We start from the raw sequence: 15,769 nt of genomic DNA on the forward strand, positions 1-15,769 counted from the left end.
AGCTAAAGTATAAAGCTGCTGTGTTATCTGAATAACTTGTACATGTGTCACTCAGCACAACCTGCTACAGATAATAGATATATTTAATCTGGGAGCATGTTTCTTCATTCAGGTTTTCTGAAATGCCGTGTAACAAAAAGCAGGCCTACCGGAACCCATGTTATAGAGGACCATCTGCACGACGTTGCCTGGGGTAATGGTCACGTGATAGCTGCAGTCACAGTACTTCTCTCCGCCGCAAAGCTCGTCGGTACATGGCATCAGACCTTCATCGCCTGTGACCTGAAGGAAGTAACGAGAGAACGCTTTGCTGGGGTATTTATTAATTAAAAAACTACCCGGCTTAGTCGTGAGATCTATAGTTTGGTGACGACACCTTCTGCATGAATGTATTCTTCTAATACGTTATCGTGACATGTTAAATATCAATTTTCGCATAAGAGCATGATGACCCCCACAAAAAGGCTGGTTCATCTACTTTGCTGATCTGACTGTGAACCAGAAGGCCTAGGTACAAGTTCTTGTAAACGAAATGAGAAACCTTTCCATGGAGAAGCGTGTTTTTTATTTTATTTTAAATCAATGACCAGGTAAATTTGTTAAAAATCATTTCGCAACGCAAACAGCTCTTTCACTAACCTGTGGAGGTGAAGACGGCGGGACAAACCGATGACCGTTGACAGATGACCTCTGACCGGGGTTCTTATCTGACCCCGCAAAGTGGAAGTTGATGATATGTTCCTCAAACTTGTCCGCAGACTCCGGCAGGGGGACGGACTGGTTAACGGGAGAGCGGAGCTCGTGCACCGGCAGGCATTCTATGGATGCGTCCCCGTATTGTCTATTGGTGTGGTAATGATGATATTAGAGCATCAAGTGCATTTTGACCCACAAAAACGTACATCATACTTAATGAATACTCTCGGGCCTTTAATACCCTGTTACTTTCATCATTTGTGACACATGACTGTAGTAGTGGGTCAAATTAAAGGTGCACGGAAGTTTGTAACGCCCCCCATCCGGCTGGGATTCCATTCAACAACGATTAGAGTGCAATGTCCAGATTTGTTTCATCTACAGCACAATAAAGGTAAGCAAAGATTTGTTCTGTTTGAATCCTACATGATTAAACTTAACCAATGTTCAATATTAAGTTGTAATGATTTCTGAATGCCCAATAGCAATCACTGTTAGAAATGTGACATAATCGTAACCACGGCCCATCTGAAGAGGTGGCTGACTACAGTACCGGTGTTGTATTTGTAGGCATTTTTCTTTACCTGTATTCTTATCTGAATGGACAGTTTTCGACCGTAGAGCGTTGTTTTTACTCGTGCGTATGTTTCCCTGTTTCTCAGTTTGTTTTCTTTCTTAAATAGTGGATGTATCAGAACAAACGGTTGACAATGGTAGAGGCGTTTCTTTCTACGTGTACGTGTGTGTTTGGCAGTCTGTGTTTATGCGTTACTACCTGAAGGGACAGTTGACGACGGTACAGTTGTCATTATCATCTGTGCAGGATTTCCGCTGCGAGGTCGGCTCTACGTCAGGAGCCTCTTCATAGTGTAGTATAGCCTCGGTATGGTGCTGCCTGGTCACCGCCTGGAGAACGGTTCGACCATGTGTGAGGTGTATCGTTATGAAACAGTAGTCACCTCCCTAAATAAGAGTAGCTATGGGTTATAAGTAACAGTGCCTAAAGGAAGTTGCAGGAATGCTGCAGAACGTCTACCAAGACGAAAAGATCCGAAGAAACTAATGACCCCAGGAAGAATGCTAACGGTCAACTACTCTCCAAGCTGAGGTTCGGATCCAGCTAGTTTTTGAGGCGTTTTAGGCGTTTTCGTAAGGCTTTCTATTTCATCCCGTTTTCCCTGGCGGGCATAAAGAAAACGCTACAAAAGAAAAAGCCCTACAGGAATGCCTAAAACACGTCAAAACTAGCCGGAGCCAAACCTTCAATAGAGATATTATAGAAAATAAAATTTGTAACTTACGAAATTTTCTAGAATAAGGGCTTCCATTAGACAAGTTTTTAGAATGTCAAATTGGTCAATCGGTAGGATTTGTTCATAAGATTAACTACTAACAAAGAGATATCAAATTCTGGAAAGCAACATTTTTTATTCACAGGCAAGACATAAAATGTATATGCGGTTGCAGCAGGCATTTCGGGGACCGTCTTTCTCCTTCCTCAGGGCAATACTGACTTGCTATATTTTGCAGTAAGACCTAGCTGCCGTGTGAAGTAGAGCAAGTCAATATTTCCATAAGGAAGTGACAGGGGGTCACCAAAACGTCGGCTGTGATTGTATACATGTCTTGGAATAAAGAACCTATGTATCCGGTGATTATCCAGCCTTTAAAAAAGTTCTTGCACGAAAGATAAACGCGCAAACCTAGAGCCAGGTACGTGACTTACGTTACCGTCTTCATGCAGTTCAATGGTGTCTGCACGGATCCAGTAGTTCCCGGCAGGCTGGTTTGTTGTGATGTAAAAATCGTACCTCTCGCCTGTGTTAATGATGAACGATTCCGCTCTCTGCTCACGGATCCTGTTATTAAAGAATAGGTGAAGGTCGTTGTACCGTCACACACCATGCCTGTCACGTTCTATGCTTTCCCAGGCACAGAACGTGACACAGCCCGACCGTCACAGACTGTGCCCGGAATTGCTGTCAATCACTGTGACTGACGGGGCAGTGATGCCCGCGTTTCCATATAAGGCAGCGTGTTTTTGTTTACCGCAGCCCCCCCCCCCGTCATCTTTGTTTTTTGGGGCGCTGAGGTAAGGAGGAACAGCGTAATTCTCGCTCTGTAAAATAATTGAATAACTTAGACCTAGAATTGAAGTGGAACAAAAAGACAGTGTCTATAACAGATGCTAAAAAAAAAAAAAAATTTGTAAGACTAAATATATTCTATCCTAGGAAACCAGATCTAGACTAGGATCGGGCCACTTGCCGATTACTTCGACGTCCCGAGGCAGTCAGCTCGCTCGATCTAAATCAATGCTACGGGAAGTTGTAGCCCCGGGCACTGTCCAGGCACGGTTCGTGACAGTGCCGGAGTGTCACAAACTGTGCTTTTGCCCCAGGCACGGTTTGTGACACTCAGGCACTGTCACAATCCGTGCCTGGGCACAGTTTGTGACAGTGCCCGAGTGTCACAAACCGTGCCTGGGGCAAAAGCACGGTTTGTGACACTCCGGCACTGTCACGAACCGTGCCTCAGGACACAGTCGTGAATGGCAGGGTTCGGGACGGATTTCTGTTGTAGAAATTCGTGATGAGACGTCCGTCTGTTTGTGCCACATCAACTCTAAGTCCAAATCATCCAAGACAAGCGCGCAATGGATTTCAATGAGCGAGAATTACGCTGATTCTTTCTCATCCCAGCGCCCCGAAAAAAACAAAGATGGCGGGCTGCAGGGAAAAAAACGGGTTGGGCAGACTCCTCCCCCTCAAAAGACTAAGCTCCGCCCAAAAGCACAGTATGGGATAAGACCCCCTGTGTGTCACGAACTGTGCTCGGTTGGGCACCATTCGTGACGGTGTCCGAGTGTCACAAACCGTGCTTTTGTCCCAGGCACGGTTTGTGACACGCGGGCACTGTCACAAACCGTGCCTAGGCACCAAACGTGACAAAGCACCAAACGTGACGCAACAGTCGTCTTTTAAAGGCACCAGAGCATTTAATGTGGCTTACTGGGCCCACTCATTTTCCTAGTCCTGATTAACGACGCTGAACCCTCTACTAATAACCCTCACTGGAAATACGTGGATGACCTTAACAATTTGGTGAACTTAGGATTGTGACAACCTCTTCGAACCTTCGGACTGACCTTGACTCCCTGGAATCTTGGAGTGAACAGAATTCCATGTTGCTAAACCCAACAAACTGTAAAGCTATGTACTTTTGCTTCATGCGACCCCCCCCCCCCCCCCCTCTGAAATGCCCCCTCTCACCCTTGGAGGAGAGCCACTTACAATTGTCACACAAGCCAAGTTACTGGGCCTGCATATACGCTCAGACCTTCGGTGGTCTGATCAAGTTGATGTCATGGTGTCCAAGGGCAGTAGACGATTGTATTTACTGAGTAAACTACGCCGAGCTGGCGTCCCTCAGCTTGACCTCGTCATTGTGTATTGCGGGTATATCAGACCAACTCTTGAATATGCCGCACCCTGCTGGAATGCTGGACTCACTAGAAAACAATCTGACAGTATAGAAAGAATCCAGAAAAGGGCCTGCAGAATCATGATGGGGAGCAATTTCCACTCATACTCCGACGCCCTGGTCTCTCTTAATCTGCAACGCCTATCTGAACGTAGACTGACTCTGTGCCAGGACTTTGCTCGTGCGATTACCAAATCAGGTAGATATGCACCCTGGCTTTCCCCAGCTGTCAACCAGCCACTGACAACATGAATCTGAGACATACCCGACTGTACAAACTGCCTACTGGGACTAAGCGGTACCTATTTATTGAATATTTTAAATGCTTTGTACATGTAACTGACCTGTGACCTAAATTGAATTCGACTTGTCTTGGATCGAGCTTTTCTGTAAAATTGTCTATTTTCGTTTGTTATTCAACGGAAAATGTTGGTTATGTTCATTTAGTATTGTTTTATTAGTGCCTTTAAGAATGCTGTATGATTATGTGACTTTTATAGTAATGTATGCAACAGCTGTACAATTTAGCCCTATGTGGCTACAAACAGTTTTTGTCCACCTTTGTGTGCGGATTTCTTATCAAAAGCGCTCAAAAGCGGCACAAAACTAAGCTACATGGTGAGCTTTTAGTTTCACGCGCCTAGTGTAAATAGACCGATACCATAGCCCCGCCCACCTCCGTCGAAACGCAGAAATGCAAAATTAAAACATAGAAACACAAATATTTGACGGAAATGCAGTCACTCTCCAATTGGTCGAACCGCTAATTCTGATGGCTGACAGTCAGGATCAGTCTATTAGGGCTTGGATTTTCTATCAGTCCTCACCACACAACGACATCGTATCTTTGCTCCTTTAATGTCGACAACTTACTATGTGTAAGAATGACTAGAAATTGAGCTTTTTTATTCAAATTTTAAGCCTCATAAAATGCTCTGGGTTCCTTTAAACGCACGCGTGCTAAAGCTCAGTGGACCCGCGGCACGCTGGCGGCGTCGCTGTGGCCGATCGAATTAACAAAGCACTCAACGAAGTTCATCGACAAATAACGAATATTTGTGTGTTTTGTTGTCTTTTTAGTTATGTTTTGAATGATATTCCCATTGTAAAGTCAATGGTAACACAATTCCAGTTTAGGACGCAGCGACGCTGCCAGCGTACCGCGGGTTCAGTGAGAGGGGGGCTTAACGAAATCACACCTGTAGAATAATACCATACGTGTCTGTAGAGTCTTAAGTAAGACACGTTGTCACAATATCAATGAAGCTATTGCAACGAATGCATTGATTCTAACATACAAATGAACAAGACAAAATCAACCTCTGCTACTAAGGGGTCAACCTTTGCTGTGGCAAGGACATAACAGAAATCTGTTGATTTTGACCCAAACAAAACGTTTTACACTTCGCTGAACTTGCCTACGTTCACCCTCTTCAAAAATTTGTCATATTTGTTCAAACAAATTGTAACTTTGATTTCTTCAGTTTATATCAGCACACTCAAATAGGCTTACGATTAGCAAAGAGTTTTATGTAATACGTGTTACGATGACATCTTAGCGTGTCTTATATGAAAAATAACATCTCTATTTTACCCACATGTTTCCGTCCGTGGCGACCAAGGTCAGCTCATGCTGGTCTACTGACACCCGGAAGGGAAAGACCATGGCAGCACTGATGACCCGGAAGCGATACGTTTTGTTCCCCACCACACTGAACTTCTCCAAAGGCACGAACCGATTTTCAGCATTGTCGTTGTCGTCATAACTACGACCTGACAAAATCGTGACGTGAATCACAAATACACCATTGCTTTGATGTAAGTTAACGGTATAAAATGACTTCATTGACAACGTCAGATGCAACATGATCATGATCAGCAATTTTAACAAACAAAACTTTCACTCTAGATACATTCGACATACATACATGCCCTCCCAGTTCCTAGTGCCGATGTGTAATTGTGATACATTTTCATCTAATACCATGATGTCACGTGATGTCACAATGTCTGACATGATCACGAGATTATTTCTCCGGAAGCGTCTGCGACTCGTCGGTCTGAACCGCATGCGTTCGGTAGATTTGAAATACAATTGCAAATAATAATGGCTGCCTTCCAAGCGTCGCGGGCAACGCGCAAATTAGATATGATTATTTAGCACATTTATTTAGTTAGTATTAGTAAAACATGCCAAAAGACGAAGTAAGTGAAAAAGTTGTGCTAGTAATTTCAATGCGTTCCCACCACACAACAACATAGCTTTATTGCTCAATGAATGTCGATATGTAATAAAATAGTATTATCTATAACTTACTTTGCGCAGAAATCATTAGAGAATCGATTTGTAAAATCATACTTTTAACCTAATAACGCTTTGGGCTCTTATAAAATTTGATCTTGACTACAATGCAGCAGAACTGCGAAAGTGCACTAGGAACAAGGAAATAGCTTATTACCTTTCCCGTTAATGAGACCTGAGGTGAAGTGGACCGGTCCAATGTCCGTGCCATCAGCCTGGTCCAGTCTCGTCCTACACGTGCTGATATCGCCATAACCGTGGGAAAACCTGCGGACTCAAACACAACTCCGCGGTAGAAGGATGGAACGAGTCACAAGAAATCCTGTTAAGAGTTTGCTAGAGATGCTTCTTTGTGAGTGATCAGGATGTACTCACGGAATCAGTCTTTCGTGATTGTCAAAGGGGCAATTTAGTTATAAATCGTAATTCGTGCCTTATGATTTATAAGTATATTCAACATGCATAACCTGAGTCCGCATCTCGTCAGATAATGTTTGGATCACATTTCCAAATCGTCGTTCCGACAGCCAGTGTGCGGGAATGTAAAAAAAAAGATATAAAAGTAATTTTTGTGATCTACACTTTTATTATTCGATTCGGGCCCCGGCTTAGAAATGTGACCCCAGTATAGGTCACCAACGATCTTTAAAAGAGCTTGTTACCTTCGCCTAGAAGGCTCTGTCTTCTTCAGCTTTCGTGTGTGTATCTGTCTGTCTGTGTGTCTCAGGATAACTCGAGAATATCTTGATTGATTTTCATAATATTTAGTATTATAGGACTCATAAACATGTGACATATGTAACTGAGTAAGAGAGGAATATCGATAGATATCAATTATGCAAATGATCTTGCAGCATTTGGAAGTTAAGTAGATGTAGACATAATCAGAATTAATTATGCAAATGAGGTATGGGGTCGTGGAACTCTAGTATTGTTTGTCTGTCTGTTTGTTTGTCTGTCTGTCTATTCATCTTTTCACCTGGTTGCCTCCCACTCGACGCGCAGGTACGTCTCCTGTGAGTCCTCCCTCTGCCAGTCGTGCACGAGCATCACGAACTCCTCACCAAACACAGGCAGCGGCGCCTGGAAGTCATGGACCAAAATACTACCTGTCAGTAACTTGACACAGTCATGCAGTCATAAACAGAAGCAATTGATTAAGTTCCGTTACTTAGACAAAAAATCTATTCTTTTGTGTCCTGTCAAGAGAACTTTGTGCTGTCGTATTCCAAAATGTGCTAAAGGTGAGTACCGCTATGGAATAACCGCCCCGAGCTGTTCCACTATGTGCCTCAATATCATAAGTCGGTGTATTGTTCGATGCAGTCACGCAAACGTCATACAAAACAATCAAAGTCATTCGCCGTATTAGCGCTATGTCTTTAATGGTGAAAATAAATATGTTTATTTGTGTTTTGATATCGGACCACACGCGGTCCCCTCTAATTGGAAACAGATTCTAGAGAAGCACATGGCCAGGCGGGACCTTTCCCGCCTCGCCTGTCGCAGCGTGCGGACGCGAAACCTTCTCTAATCTCTCTCGCGATGGCGGAGTTTGACTTTGAAAAATGTGCGGAATCGTCAAAACTGACACCCGTGACTATCAGGGCCTTGGCCAAGGCCGACCTGGCGGAGAATGATGCGCTCCTCTGCGTCACAGCAGAGATGCTTCAGCTTCTTGACCTATCAGTGGGGCAGTACGCCCTGCTATGCCGGGCCACGAAGCTACTGCACACGGCGGGCGGGACGCCGAAGCCGAAGATCCCCCTAGAAGATCTGAAGACGGACAAGGAGCTGGGCGACCTTCTGGCCCAGATAGAAGGTTCGGATGACCTGCTCGGGGCCACCCCGACGGAGAAAGTGGACGAGCAGGCCTTTTACTTACAAACAGCGGCAAAGCAAGGTGAGAAGCCTCTCTTAATCCCCGAGTTCGTAGATTCATACACGCAGCCAGAGAGCGACCACGAGATCGCGCTGGACGGGCAGACGTCAATTATGCTCTGTACTAGCTAGCCTGAGTGCCAGCCTTTTTAGCTTCCGTACGCTACCCAAGCTCCGCTCTTCGCCGGCAGCGGAGCTTGGGTAGCGCAGCGGAGCTAGGGTAGCGGACGGAAGCTAAAAAGGCTGGCACTCAGGCTATGTACTAGCTGCTCCCGCCCGAAGGTGGAGTCGATTAAGATCCCCGCGTGGTCGGCGGCCAACGCAGGCCACAGAAGCGTAATCAGGCTTCCTATCTTAATATATGGCAATCATGTAAGAAAGAAGCTGTCAAAAGTCACCTACCTGAGTTTTAGTCCATGAAAAACATGCATTGGCAGGGGTGTCAGGCCTCTAAAGTTTCAATCTAGAGCATAATTTCAACTTTCTAATCGGCACAACCCCTACTTTGAACTTGAACTTTGAACTGCTGTATTCACCTTTGAAGCGGTGGCACATCGGCAGCGCCGAGTGCTAAAAGTACATACTTAACCCTATCCAGACTGGGGGGGGGGGGGGGGGCTAAAAGTGCCCGCGGCAACTTTGACATCGTATTACTGCCAAACGATGTATGCTACGACTACCAAACTTGGTGACTTTTCCTAAATTTTGTTGGGAACAATTTAATACTAATCGTTAAAGTTTTTCATTTTTCATGTTGCCATGGCAACGGGTTTGTGACAGGCATTTTATGCAAAAATCATTAATTTTTTGAAAACAATGATATTTCTCAGGTTTTCTTGCACAATTACACTAGTTTTCCTACATGTATAACATTATATGTAATTAGATGTAACTTTCCTGATTTAATATTCATAATTTATGCTAATTTGTTGACGTAATCAGTCAAAATCCAAGATGGCGGACTATATCACTAGTTCAGGTATCAGCAGCCTTTTTACTCCGGCAAGGAGGAATACCTCCTTCTGGGAGTATTGGAAGTGCTTTTGTTTGCGCCTTCGCAGCTATAACTCACGATCCCGTCGTCGCACTGGTGTGTAACTTGGCATATCGTTTGCCTGGTTCGGCGTGGTGATGCACAATGTCTCTTTTACACTGTAACTACTTTAATCGTCAATACAATATCGTAATTGCACCCCTATAATTAATGGCAAGGGCCACTGTCCTGCCATAGCGACCATGTTATAACCCGTTACGCTTGACTGCAATACTTCAGGCAGATACGGGGTACGAAGCTTTCCTACTTGCTTTGATCGTATAGTCACTGTTACATTGTAAAATAGACAACGTGCATCATCACACGCAAGCTAGCTAGCGATATACCAAGTTACGTACCAATGCGGCAACGGGAATTGTGAGTTTTCGCTGCGAACATGTGCAGAGTGAGCTCCAGTCTGTGTATTAAGTATGCCGTGTCCTGTCGCAGGTCGCATACTAGTTTGGCGCACGGGACGGACGATGCACTTTTACGCATAGTGTGAAAATGGGAAATCTCTGGACCTTCAAACTTGCCACACTGGTAGTTTGTAATATGGAGGCTGTGACAATGTAAAAAGTTTACCCAGGGGATGAAAGATTGTTGAGATAAATCTTTCAGAATAGTGCGCGCGGGCCGGGGCCAGTGTCACTTCCGGGCGGTTCACCGGATTGTGACCTTTGACCTAGAGCTCCGTGAAATGTTTTTTATTGCAAACAGGTTGATAGCTATAGATCAGACATTCCTGCAATAAATTGTGGAAAGAGAATTTACTGCATATTGGTGATTTCTGAAACATCTTAGTTGTAAGGCTGAATGGTTCGTCGATAATCTTCAAAAGAGGCCATCTATATCTAAATTTGTGACTTTTCCCGGAATTTCTAGATCCCATCTGTGCCATGCTGTTAAAACGTACTTTTAGCAGGTAGACCACCACTGTATTGAAAGAAAAAGATAAATAAAGACTTTTTCTTTACTTGCTCTAAAACACTACTTGGACTGTGCAGAGATGCAATTTGTGTGGGTCAATACTTTTAATTCTTTAATTACCGCTTATCAAAAATGCACTTTTCACACCTGGCTCCACATACAACCCACGATTCCGTTGCTGCATAGGTACTAAAGTATCAAGAGATGATATAGGACTGGAGGTTCTAATCGAGAAATAGTGCTTCGTGATAAAGATAGGACATAAAATGGACCAAACCATTAAAGTCTGCGGCCATCACTAACAATTATCCAGTATAATGGCCCATCCCTATCTACAACCAAATAAACCAGGATACTAATTGTCTGTGATTTCACACCTGACATCAAGATCCATTTCATGCATTTATCTTACAACTGAGCAGGTCACTAGCAAAGGAAATTTAACAAACACCTCACCCACAATGTACACACTATAAATACTTCACGGAGAATTGTGTCCTACGGACTCTTGTTTGCCTTTAAAATCGTCAATACCTGACATTTTCTTTATCAGAAACATTTAGATTAACGTTTATAGTCCATTTTCAGTGTCCTTTGGGGTCATAAGTGGAAAAAAAGGATTTTTAAAAATTTCAAAATGGCCGATCCAAGATGGCGGATCCCAAGGGATCGCTAACAACACATGACGTCACTCTTTGGCGTCATTTTGACGTCAACGTACTTACCATTGACGTTGTATGCCTTGCATACCTTAAAATGAATAATACAAACCGTTTTGTTTAATACCTTAAGATATTACGGGAATTCCCTATTTAGCAAATAAAATCACATCGATGACGTCATAATTACGTCACATTACGTCATAACGTCACCAAAATTACAAGAATTATAAAACTTAACGTGAATATCACTCCCTACAAATTTGGTGATGATACATCATACCGTTCGGAAATTATGAGGGGGGGGCCGAATCAGCCCCCCCCCCCCCCGTCCCAGATATACCAAAAAAGCCCAGTCTGGATAGGGTTAACGCAGATTGAGATATCATAGTTAACCAATATACAAAATCTAGTCGAGAGTATCGAAGATTAATAAATTAAAGTAACAGTAGCTGGTGCATGGAAAACCAAAGAAGTTCATAGAAGTAATATTATAGCATTAAAAATGAAATATAGATAAAATGATAGCAGATAAATGGTAAACCTTAACTAACATTACTATACCTAGCTGAAGCAGGAAACAATGGAATTTATAAACTAAAACAAGCGAAATTGATATAAATAACAATACACAACTCCAGGGGAGTATGATAAACAGTGTCAGCTGGGTGGCAAGTGGATTACTTATTTAACCATAGTTGTAGGGGGGGGGGGGGGGCAGGTGAAAATAATATAAATAATAACAGTGGAGTCTTGGCAGTAATCTGGGTGTAAACAATTAGTGCGAAGAGCTATCACAGGGTAGGTTCACATGTAGCTGTGGTTTGAGGATATGATGTTACATAGTAACTGATAACAATTAACATAGAGTAGTGAGATTTATCAATGATAAACTATAATTACCGTATAACTATAAGGGGCATAACAAAAAGTAAGCTGGGTGACAAATGGTCTACATAGGCAACATAGCTGGTTTTTTAGACAATCAATTTGAAAATAATAGTAGAAATCACATGGTGTGGATAGAGTAGTGACTGATTTTAGCATTTCGTATCCCCCCTCTTTCAAAAATTCATTTACAATCTGGTCATCTCCTGGGGCTTCGTTGTTTTGCGTAGATTTGATTGCTGCTTCAACTGAGTCTATTGTAAAGGAAATCTCGTTTTTATGAGCATTTGTTTTACACGTTAAGTCTCCGGAACGGATAGGTGGAATGTATAGTTTCACTATAGTGGTGAATGTGTCTTCCTCACTGCCATGTAAAGCTTTTTCCATTTTTCCAAGGATTTTCCAGTATTGCTTAATATTAGTCTTAAGATTCTCTTTTCCAGAAATTAGATGCTTGCTGTCTGTGTTGGTTGACCACAGAGTACTGGGTCTCCCTTTTCTAACCTTGGGCCTAAGCATGTTCCAGAATTCCCTTGTGGCTTTCCCCCCTCTCTTATTACATTCCATCAGTTTCTGCTTCTTCTTGGCCATTATATTATCCCTAATAACTTTCTTCGCTAGGTTTCTTTTTTCCTTGGTATTTCTCCCATAGTTCCTCCCCGAGGTCCTGATCTCTAGTGTGAGAGTCCGTTTTAGTCCATACTCTTTGTGCTTTATTGGCTTCTCTACGGTTAAAGATGGCTTTTTCTATCTCCTCATTCCAAACATATGGTTGTTTTCCTAACCTCATAAGCTTCTTGCCAATAGTTCCATTCGCAACCTCAATGACTTTACTCTTCCAATCATCATATATCTCTTGAACCGGTGCATTTTCATATGGGGTCCAGTTTTTAAATGTCTTAGTGATCTCCTCCCTGTAAGTAGTCCAGTCTTGAGTGGGTGCGATGTTCCACCTAGGTATTTTCCTGTGTTTACTGTTATCCGACTGGGCGTTTGTGATGTTAAGATACAGGGTAATTACATTGTGGTCACTGGTCGATGTATGCTAGGACAACCAAACTTGGTGACTTTTGCTAAAATTTTGTTGGCAACAATTTTATAATAATGGTTTAAGTTTATCATTTTTTCATGTTGCCATGGCAACGGGTTTCTGACTGGCATTTAAAGCAAAAATCATTAATATTTTGAAAACAATGATATTTCTCGGGTTTCCTTGCCCAACTACACTAGTTTTCCTTCATGTATAACATAACATGTAATTAGATGTAACTTTCCTGATTTAATATTCATAATTTATGCTAATTTGATGACGTAATCAGCCAAAATCCAAGATGGCGGACAATATCACTATTTTTTTTTTTTATTCAGAAAACAAGAAAACAAGATACACATGGACATGGACATAGTGGCACTACACTCAAGTACATAGACTTATTTTACAGCGCCACAGAAAAACTAAATAAAAATAGACATAGACAATGACAAACTTAATCAAGTTTCTGAACAAACGTAACAGAAATAAGATATGACCGAAGTAATGCGTATCAACTTAACGAAAGTGAGTAACAACGTAACTGAATATTTAAATACACAAAGTGATTGAAATATGAAATACATAATACATACAATTGTACAGACCCTTTGGTTTTTAAAGGTAATATTCACAGATGATTCAAGGCAATTCCAAGTAGAATACTTAGAACCTCCCTGAATCATTTATAAAGTTTTGTGTCATCAGCATGATTTTGATATTGTAACTGGAGGGTATTGTAGGTGAGCCTTTTAAAAGAACCGCTAGTTTTGCTTTATCAGAGAGATTGTTGAGATCAATGAGATGGCCTATTTCCTGTGTAAAGGTATTGAAGAGTTTTGACCTTTGGTCAGTGTAAGAGGGACAATTCAACATATAATGCAGGACGGATTCACATGGGCATCCACAACTACAAGCAGAACTGGGGGCTAAGCTTCGCTTAAAAAGACTGTGATTTAAGTTGTACGTGACGATGCGAAGTCGGGCGAGAAGGGCGCCGGAGTAGCGGGGACCACAGTTATAATGGGGAGATCGCAGGGGACGGACTTATTTAGTAAGATGGTTTCGAAACAGAGAGTATCTTAAAGAACGAACCTCAGAAGTAAGTTCATTCCAATGAGTTAAACAATAAGGAACGAAAGATTTACTAAATCGATTGGTGGTATGTCTGAAGGATCTTAAGTTGGCTTTGTTCCTCAGGTTGTATGAGGTAACAGAAGAAATTTCAGGAGGAAGTAAATCCTGTAAGTATGGCCGTGTTTGGCCATAAATGATTTTAGAAAAAAAACATAATCAATGGATATGGCGTCTGTTTGATAGGGTTTCCCAACCAAGTTCCTCGCAGACAGCAGAATAGGACGAGCCTTTGATGGCCCCTGATACAATAAGTGAACAATGGTATTGAATTCTTTCAATTAGACGAGAGTCATCAGCTGTACAGCCATGCCAGACTACATCTGCATACTCGAGACAGGGACGTATAAAAGTTTTATAGATGAGTTCTAAGACGTGACGTGGTAATTTAAATTTAAGAACACTAAAGACATTTACTTGTTTTGAAACTTTGCCGGTTATTTGGCAGGTATGTCGATTCCAGGACATATTGGAGGTTAGAGCTGTTCCAATATGTTTATGAGACGTAACTCGTGTTATTGCGGACTTTCCAAGAAAAAGAGGAGGGTGACTTAAAGGTGATGTTTTTGAGGAAAAGCATATTTCCTCTGACTTCGAGGGGTTCAGCTCCATTAACCATGCATTGGACCAGGACAAGATTTTAGACAGATCGGAGTTAAGCCGGTCTGCAGATGTAGTTGGACTCTCGACTATTTCAAACAATGAGCTATCGTCGGCAAATAGAAAAGGTAAAGAATCCAGATTGTTAACTATGTCATTAACATATACGAGGAACAGTAAAGGGCCCAAAAAGGATCCCTGGGGGACCCCAGCGCCAATCTCGCACCATGGAGAGAATTGTCCATCCAACACAACCCTTTGAGATCTCTGTGATAGGTAAGTATGCATCCAATTCAAAAGGGGGCCCTCTATCCCGTTCTGTTTAAGTTTAAAAAGAAGACCGGAATGCCACACTTTGTCGAAGGCCCTCGAGAAATCTAAGAAAGCAGATCGCACCTCTTTACCGTCCTCGAGAGCTTGCACAATCAAATGACATATATAAACTATTTCAGGTATCAGCAGGCTTTTTCGCCCTTAAAATCGTCAATACCTGACATTTTCTTTATCAGAAACATTTAGATTAGCGTTTTTAGTCTATTTCCAGCGTCCTTTGGGGTCATGAGTCGAAAAAAAAAAGATTTAAAAAAAATTCAAAATGGCCAATCGAAGATGGCGGATCCCAAGGGATCGCTAACAACACATGACGCCATTCTATGACGTCATTTTGACGTCAACGTACCTACCATTGATGTTGTATGTCTTTGCATACCTTAAAATGAATAATACAAACCGTTTTGTTTAATTCCTTTAGATATTACGGGAATTCCCTATTTAGCCAATAAAATAACATCGATGACGTCATAATTACGTCATATTACGTCATAACGTCACCAAAATTACAGGAATTATAAAACTTGACGTGAATATCACTCCCTACAAATTTGGTGATGATACATCATACCGTTCGGAAATTATGAGGGGGGGGCGAATCAGCCCCCCCCCCCCGTCCCAGATATACCAAAATAGCCCAGTCTGGATAGGGTTAAGGGTGCGTTCGTCATCAATAACCAGTCGAACCGCAGAGCTCTATGCGCATCCGTTCTGCGCAGCCTTCTCTAAGACGGCGTTCGCCGGGTCACGGCCGGACCTGGGTTGGACCCTGTTGCATGGGTGTAAACAACTACCTGTGGTGC

At 42.5% G+C, this 15,769-nt stretch overlaps 1 protein-coding gene across 7 annotated transcripts in view; it reads right to left on the reverse strand.

Annotated features, from left to right (window-relative positions):
- Positions 1 to 15,769, reverse strand: part of LOC136421841 (uncharacterized) — a 33,776-nt gene that overhangs the window by 5,456 nt on the left and 12,551 nt on the right. For all 7 annotated transcript variants that reach the window (XM_066409413.1, XM_066409409.1, XM_066409415.1 and 4 more), the window contains 7 exons: positions 7,461 to 7,564; positions 6,639 to 6,748; positions 5,778 to 5,952; positions 2,423 to 2,555; positions 1,472 to 1,602; positions 640 to 841; positions 150 to 282 (listed from right to left, as the gene is read on the reverse strand). In XM_066409413.1, the coding sequence (XP_066265510.1) occupies positions 150 to 282; positions 640 to 841; positions 1,472 to 1,602; positions 2,423 to 2,555; positions 5,778 to 5,952; positions 6,639 to 6,748; positions 7,461 to 7,564 (988 nt within the window). The remainder of the gene's footprint in view (positions 1 to 149; positions 283 to 639; positions 842 to 1,471; positions 1,603 to 2,422; positions 2,556 to 5,777; positions 5,953 to 6,638; positions 6,749 to 7,460; positions 7,565 to 15,769) is intronic.

This window comes from Branchiostoma lanceolatum, chromosome 16 (genome assembly GCF_035083965.1).
Source record: "Branchiostoma lanceolatum isolate klBraLanc5 chromosome 16, klBraLanc5.hap2, whole genome shotgun sequence".
Taxonomy (NCBI): domain Eukaryota; kingdom Metazoa; phylum Chordata; class Leptocardii; order Amphioxiformes; family Branchiostomatidae; genus Branchiostoma; species Branchiostoma lanceolatum.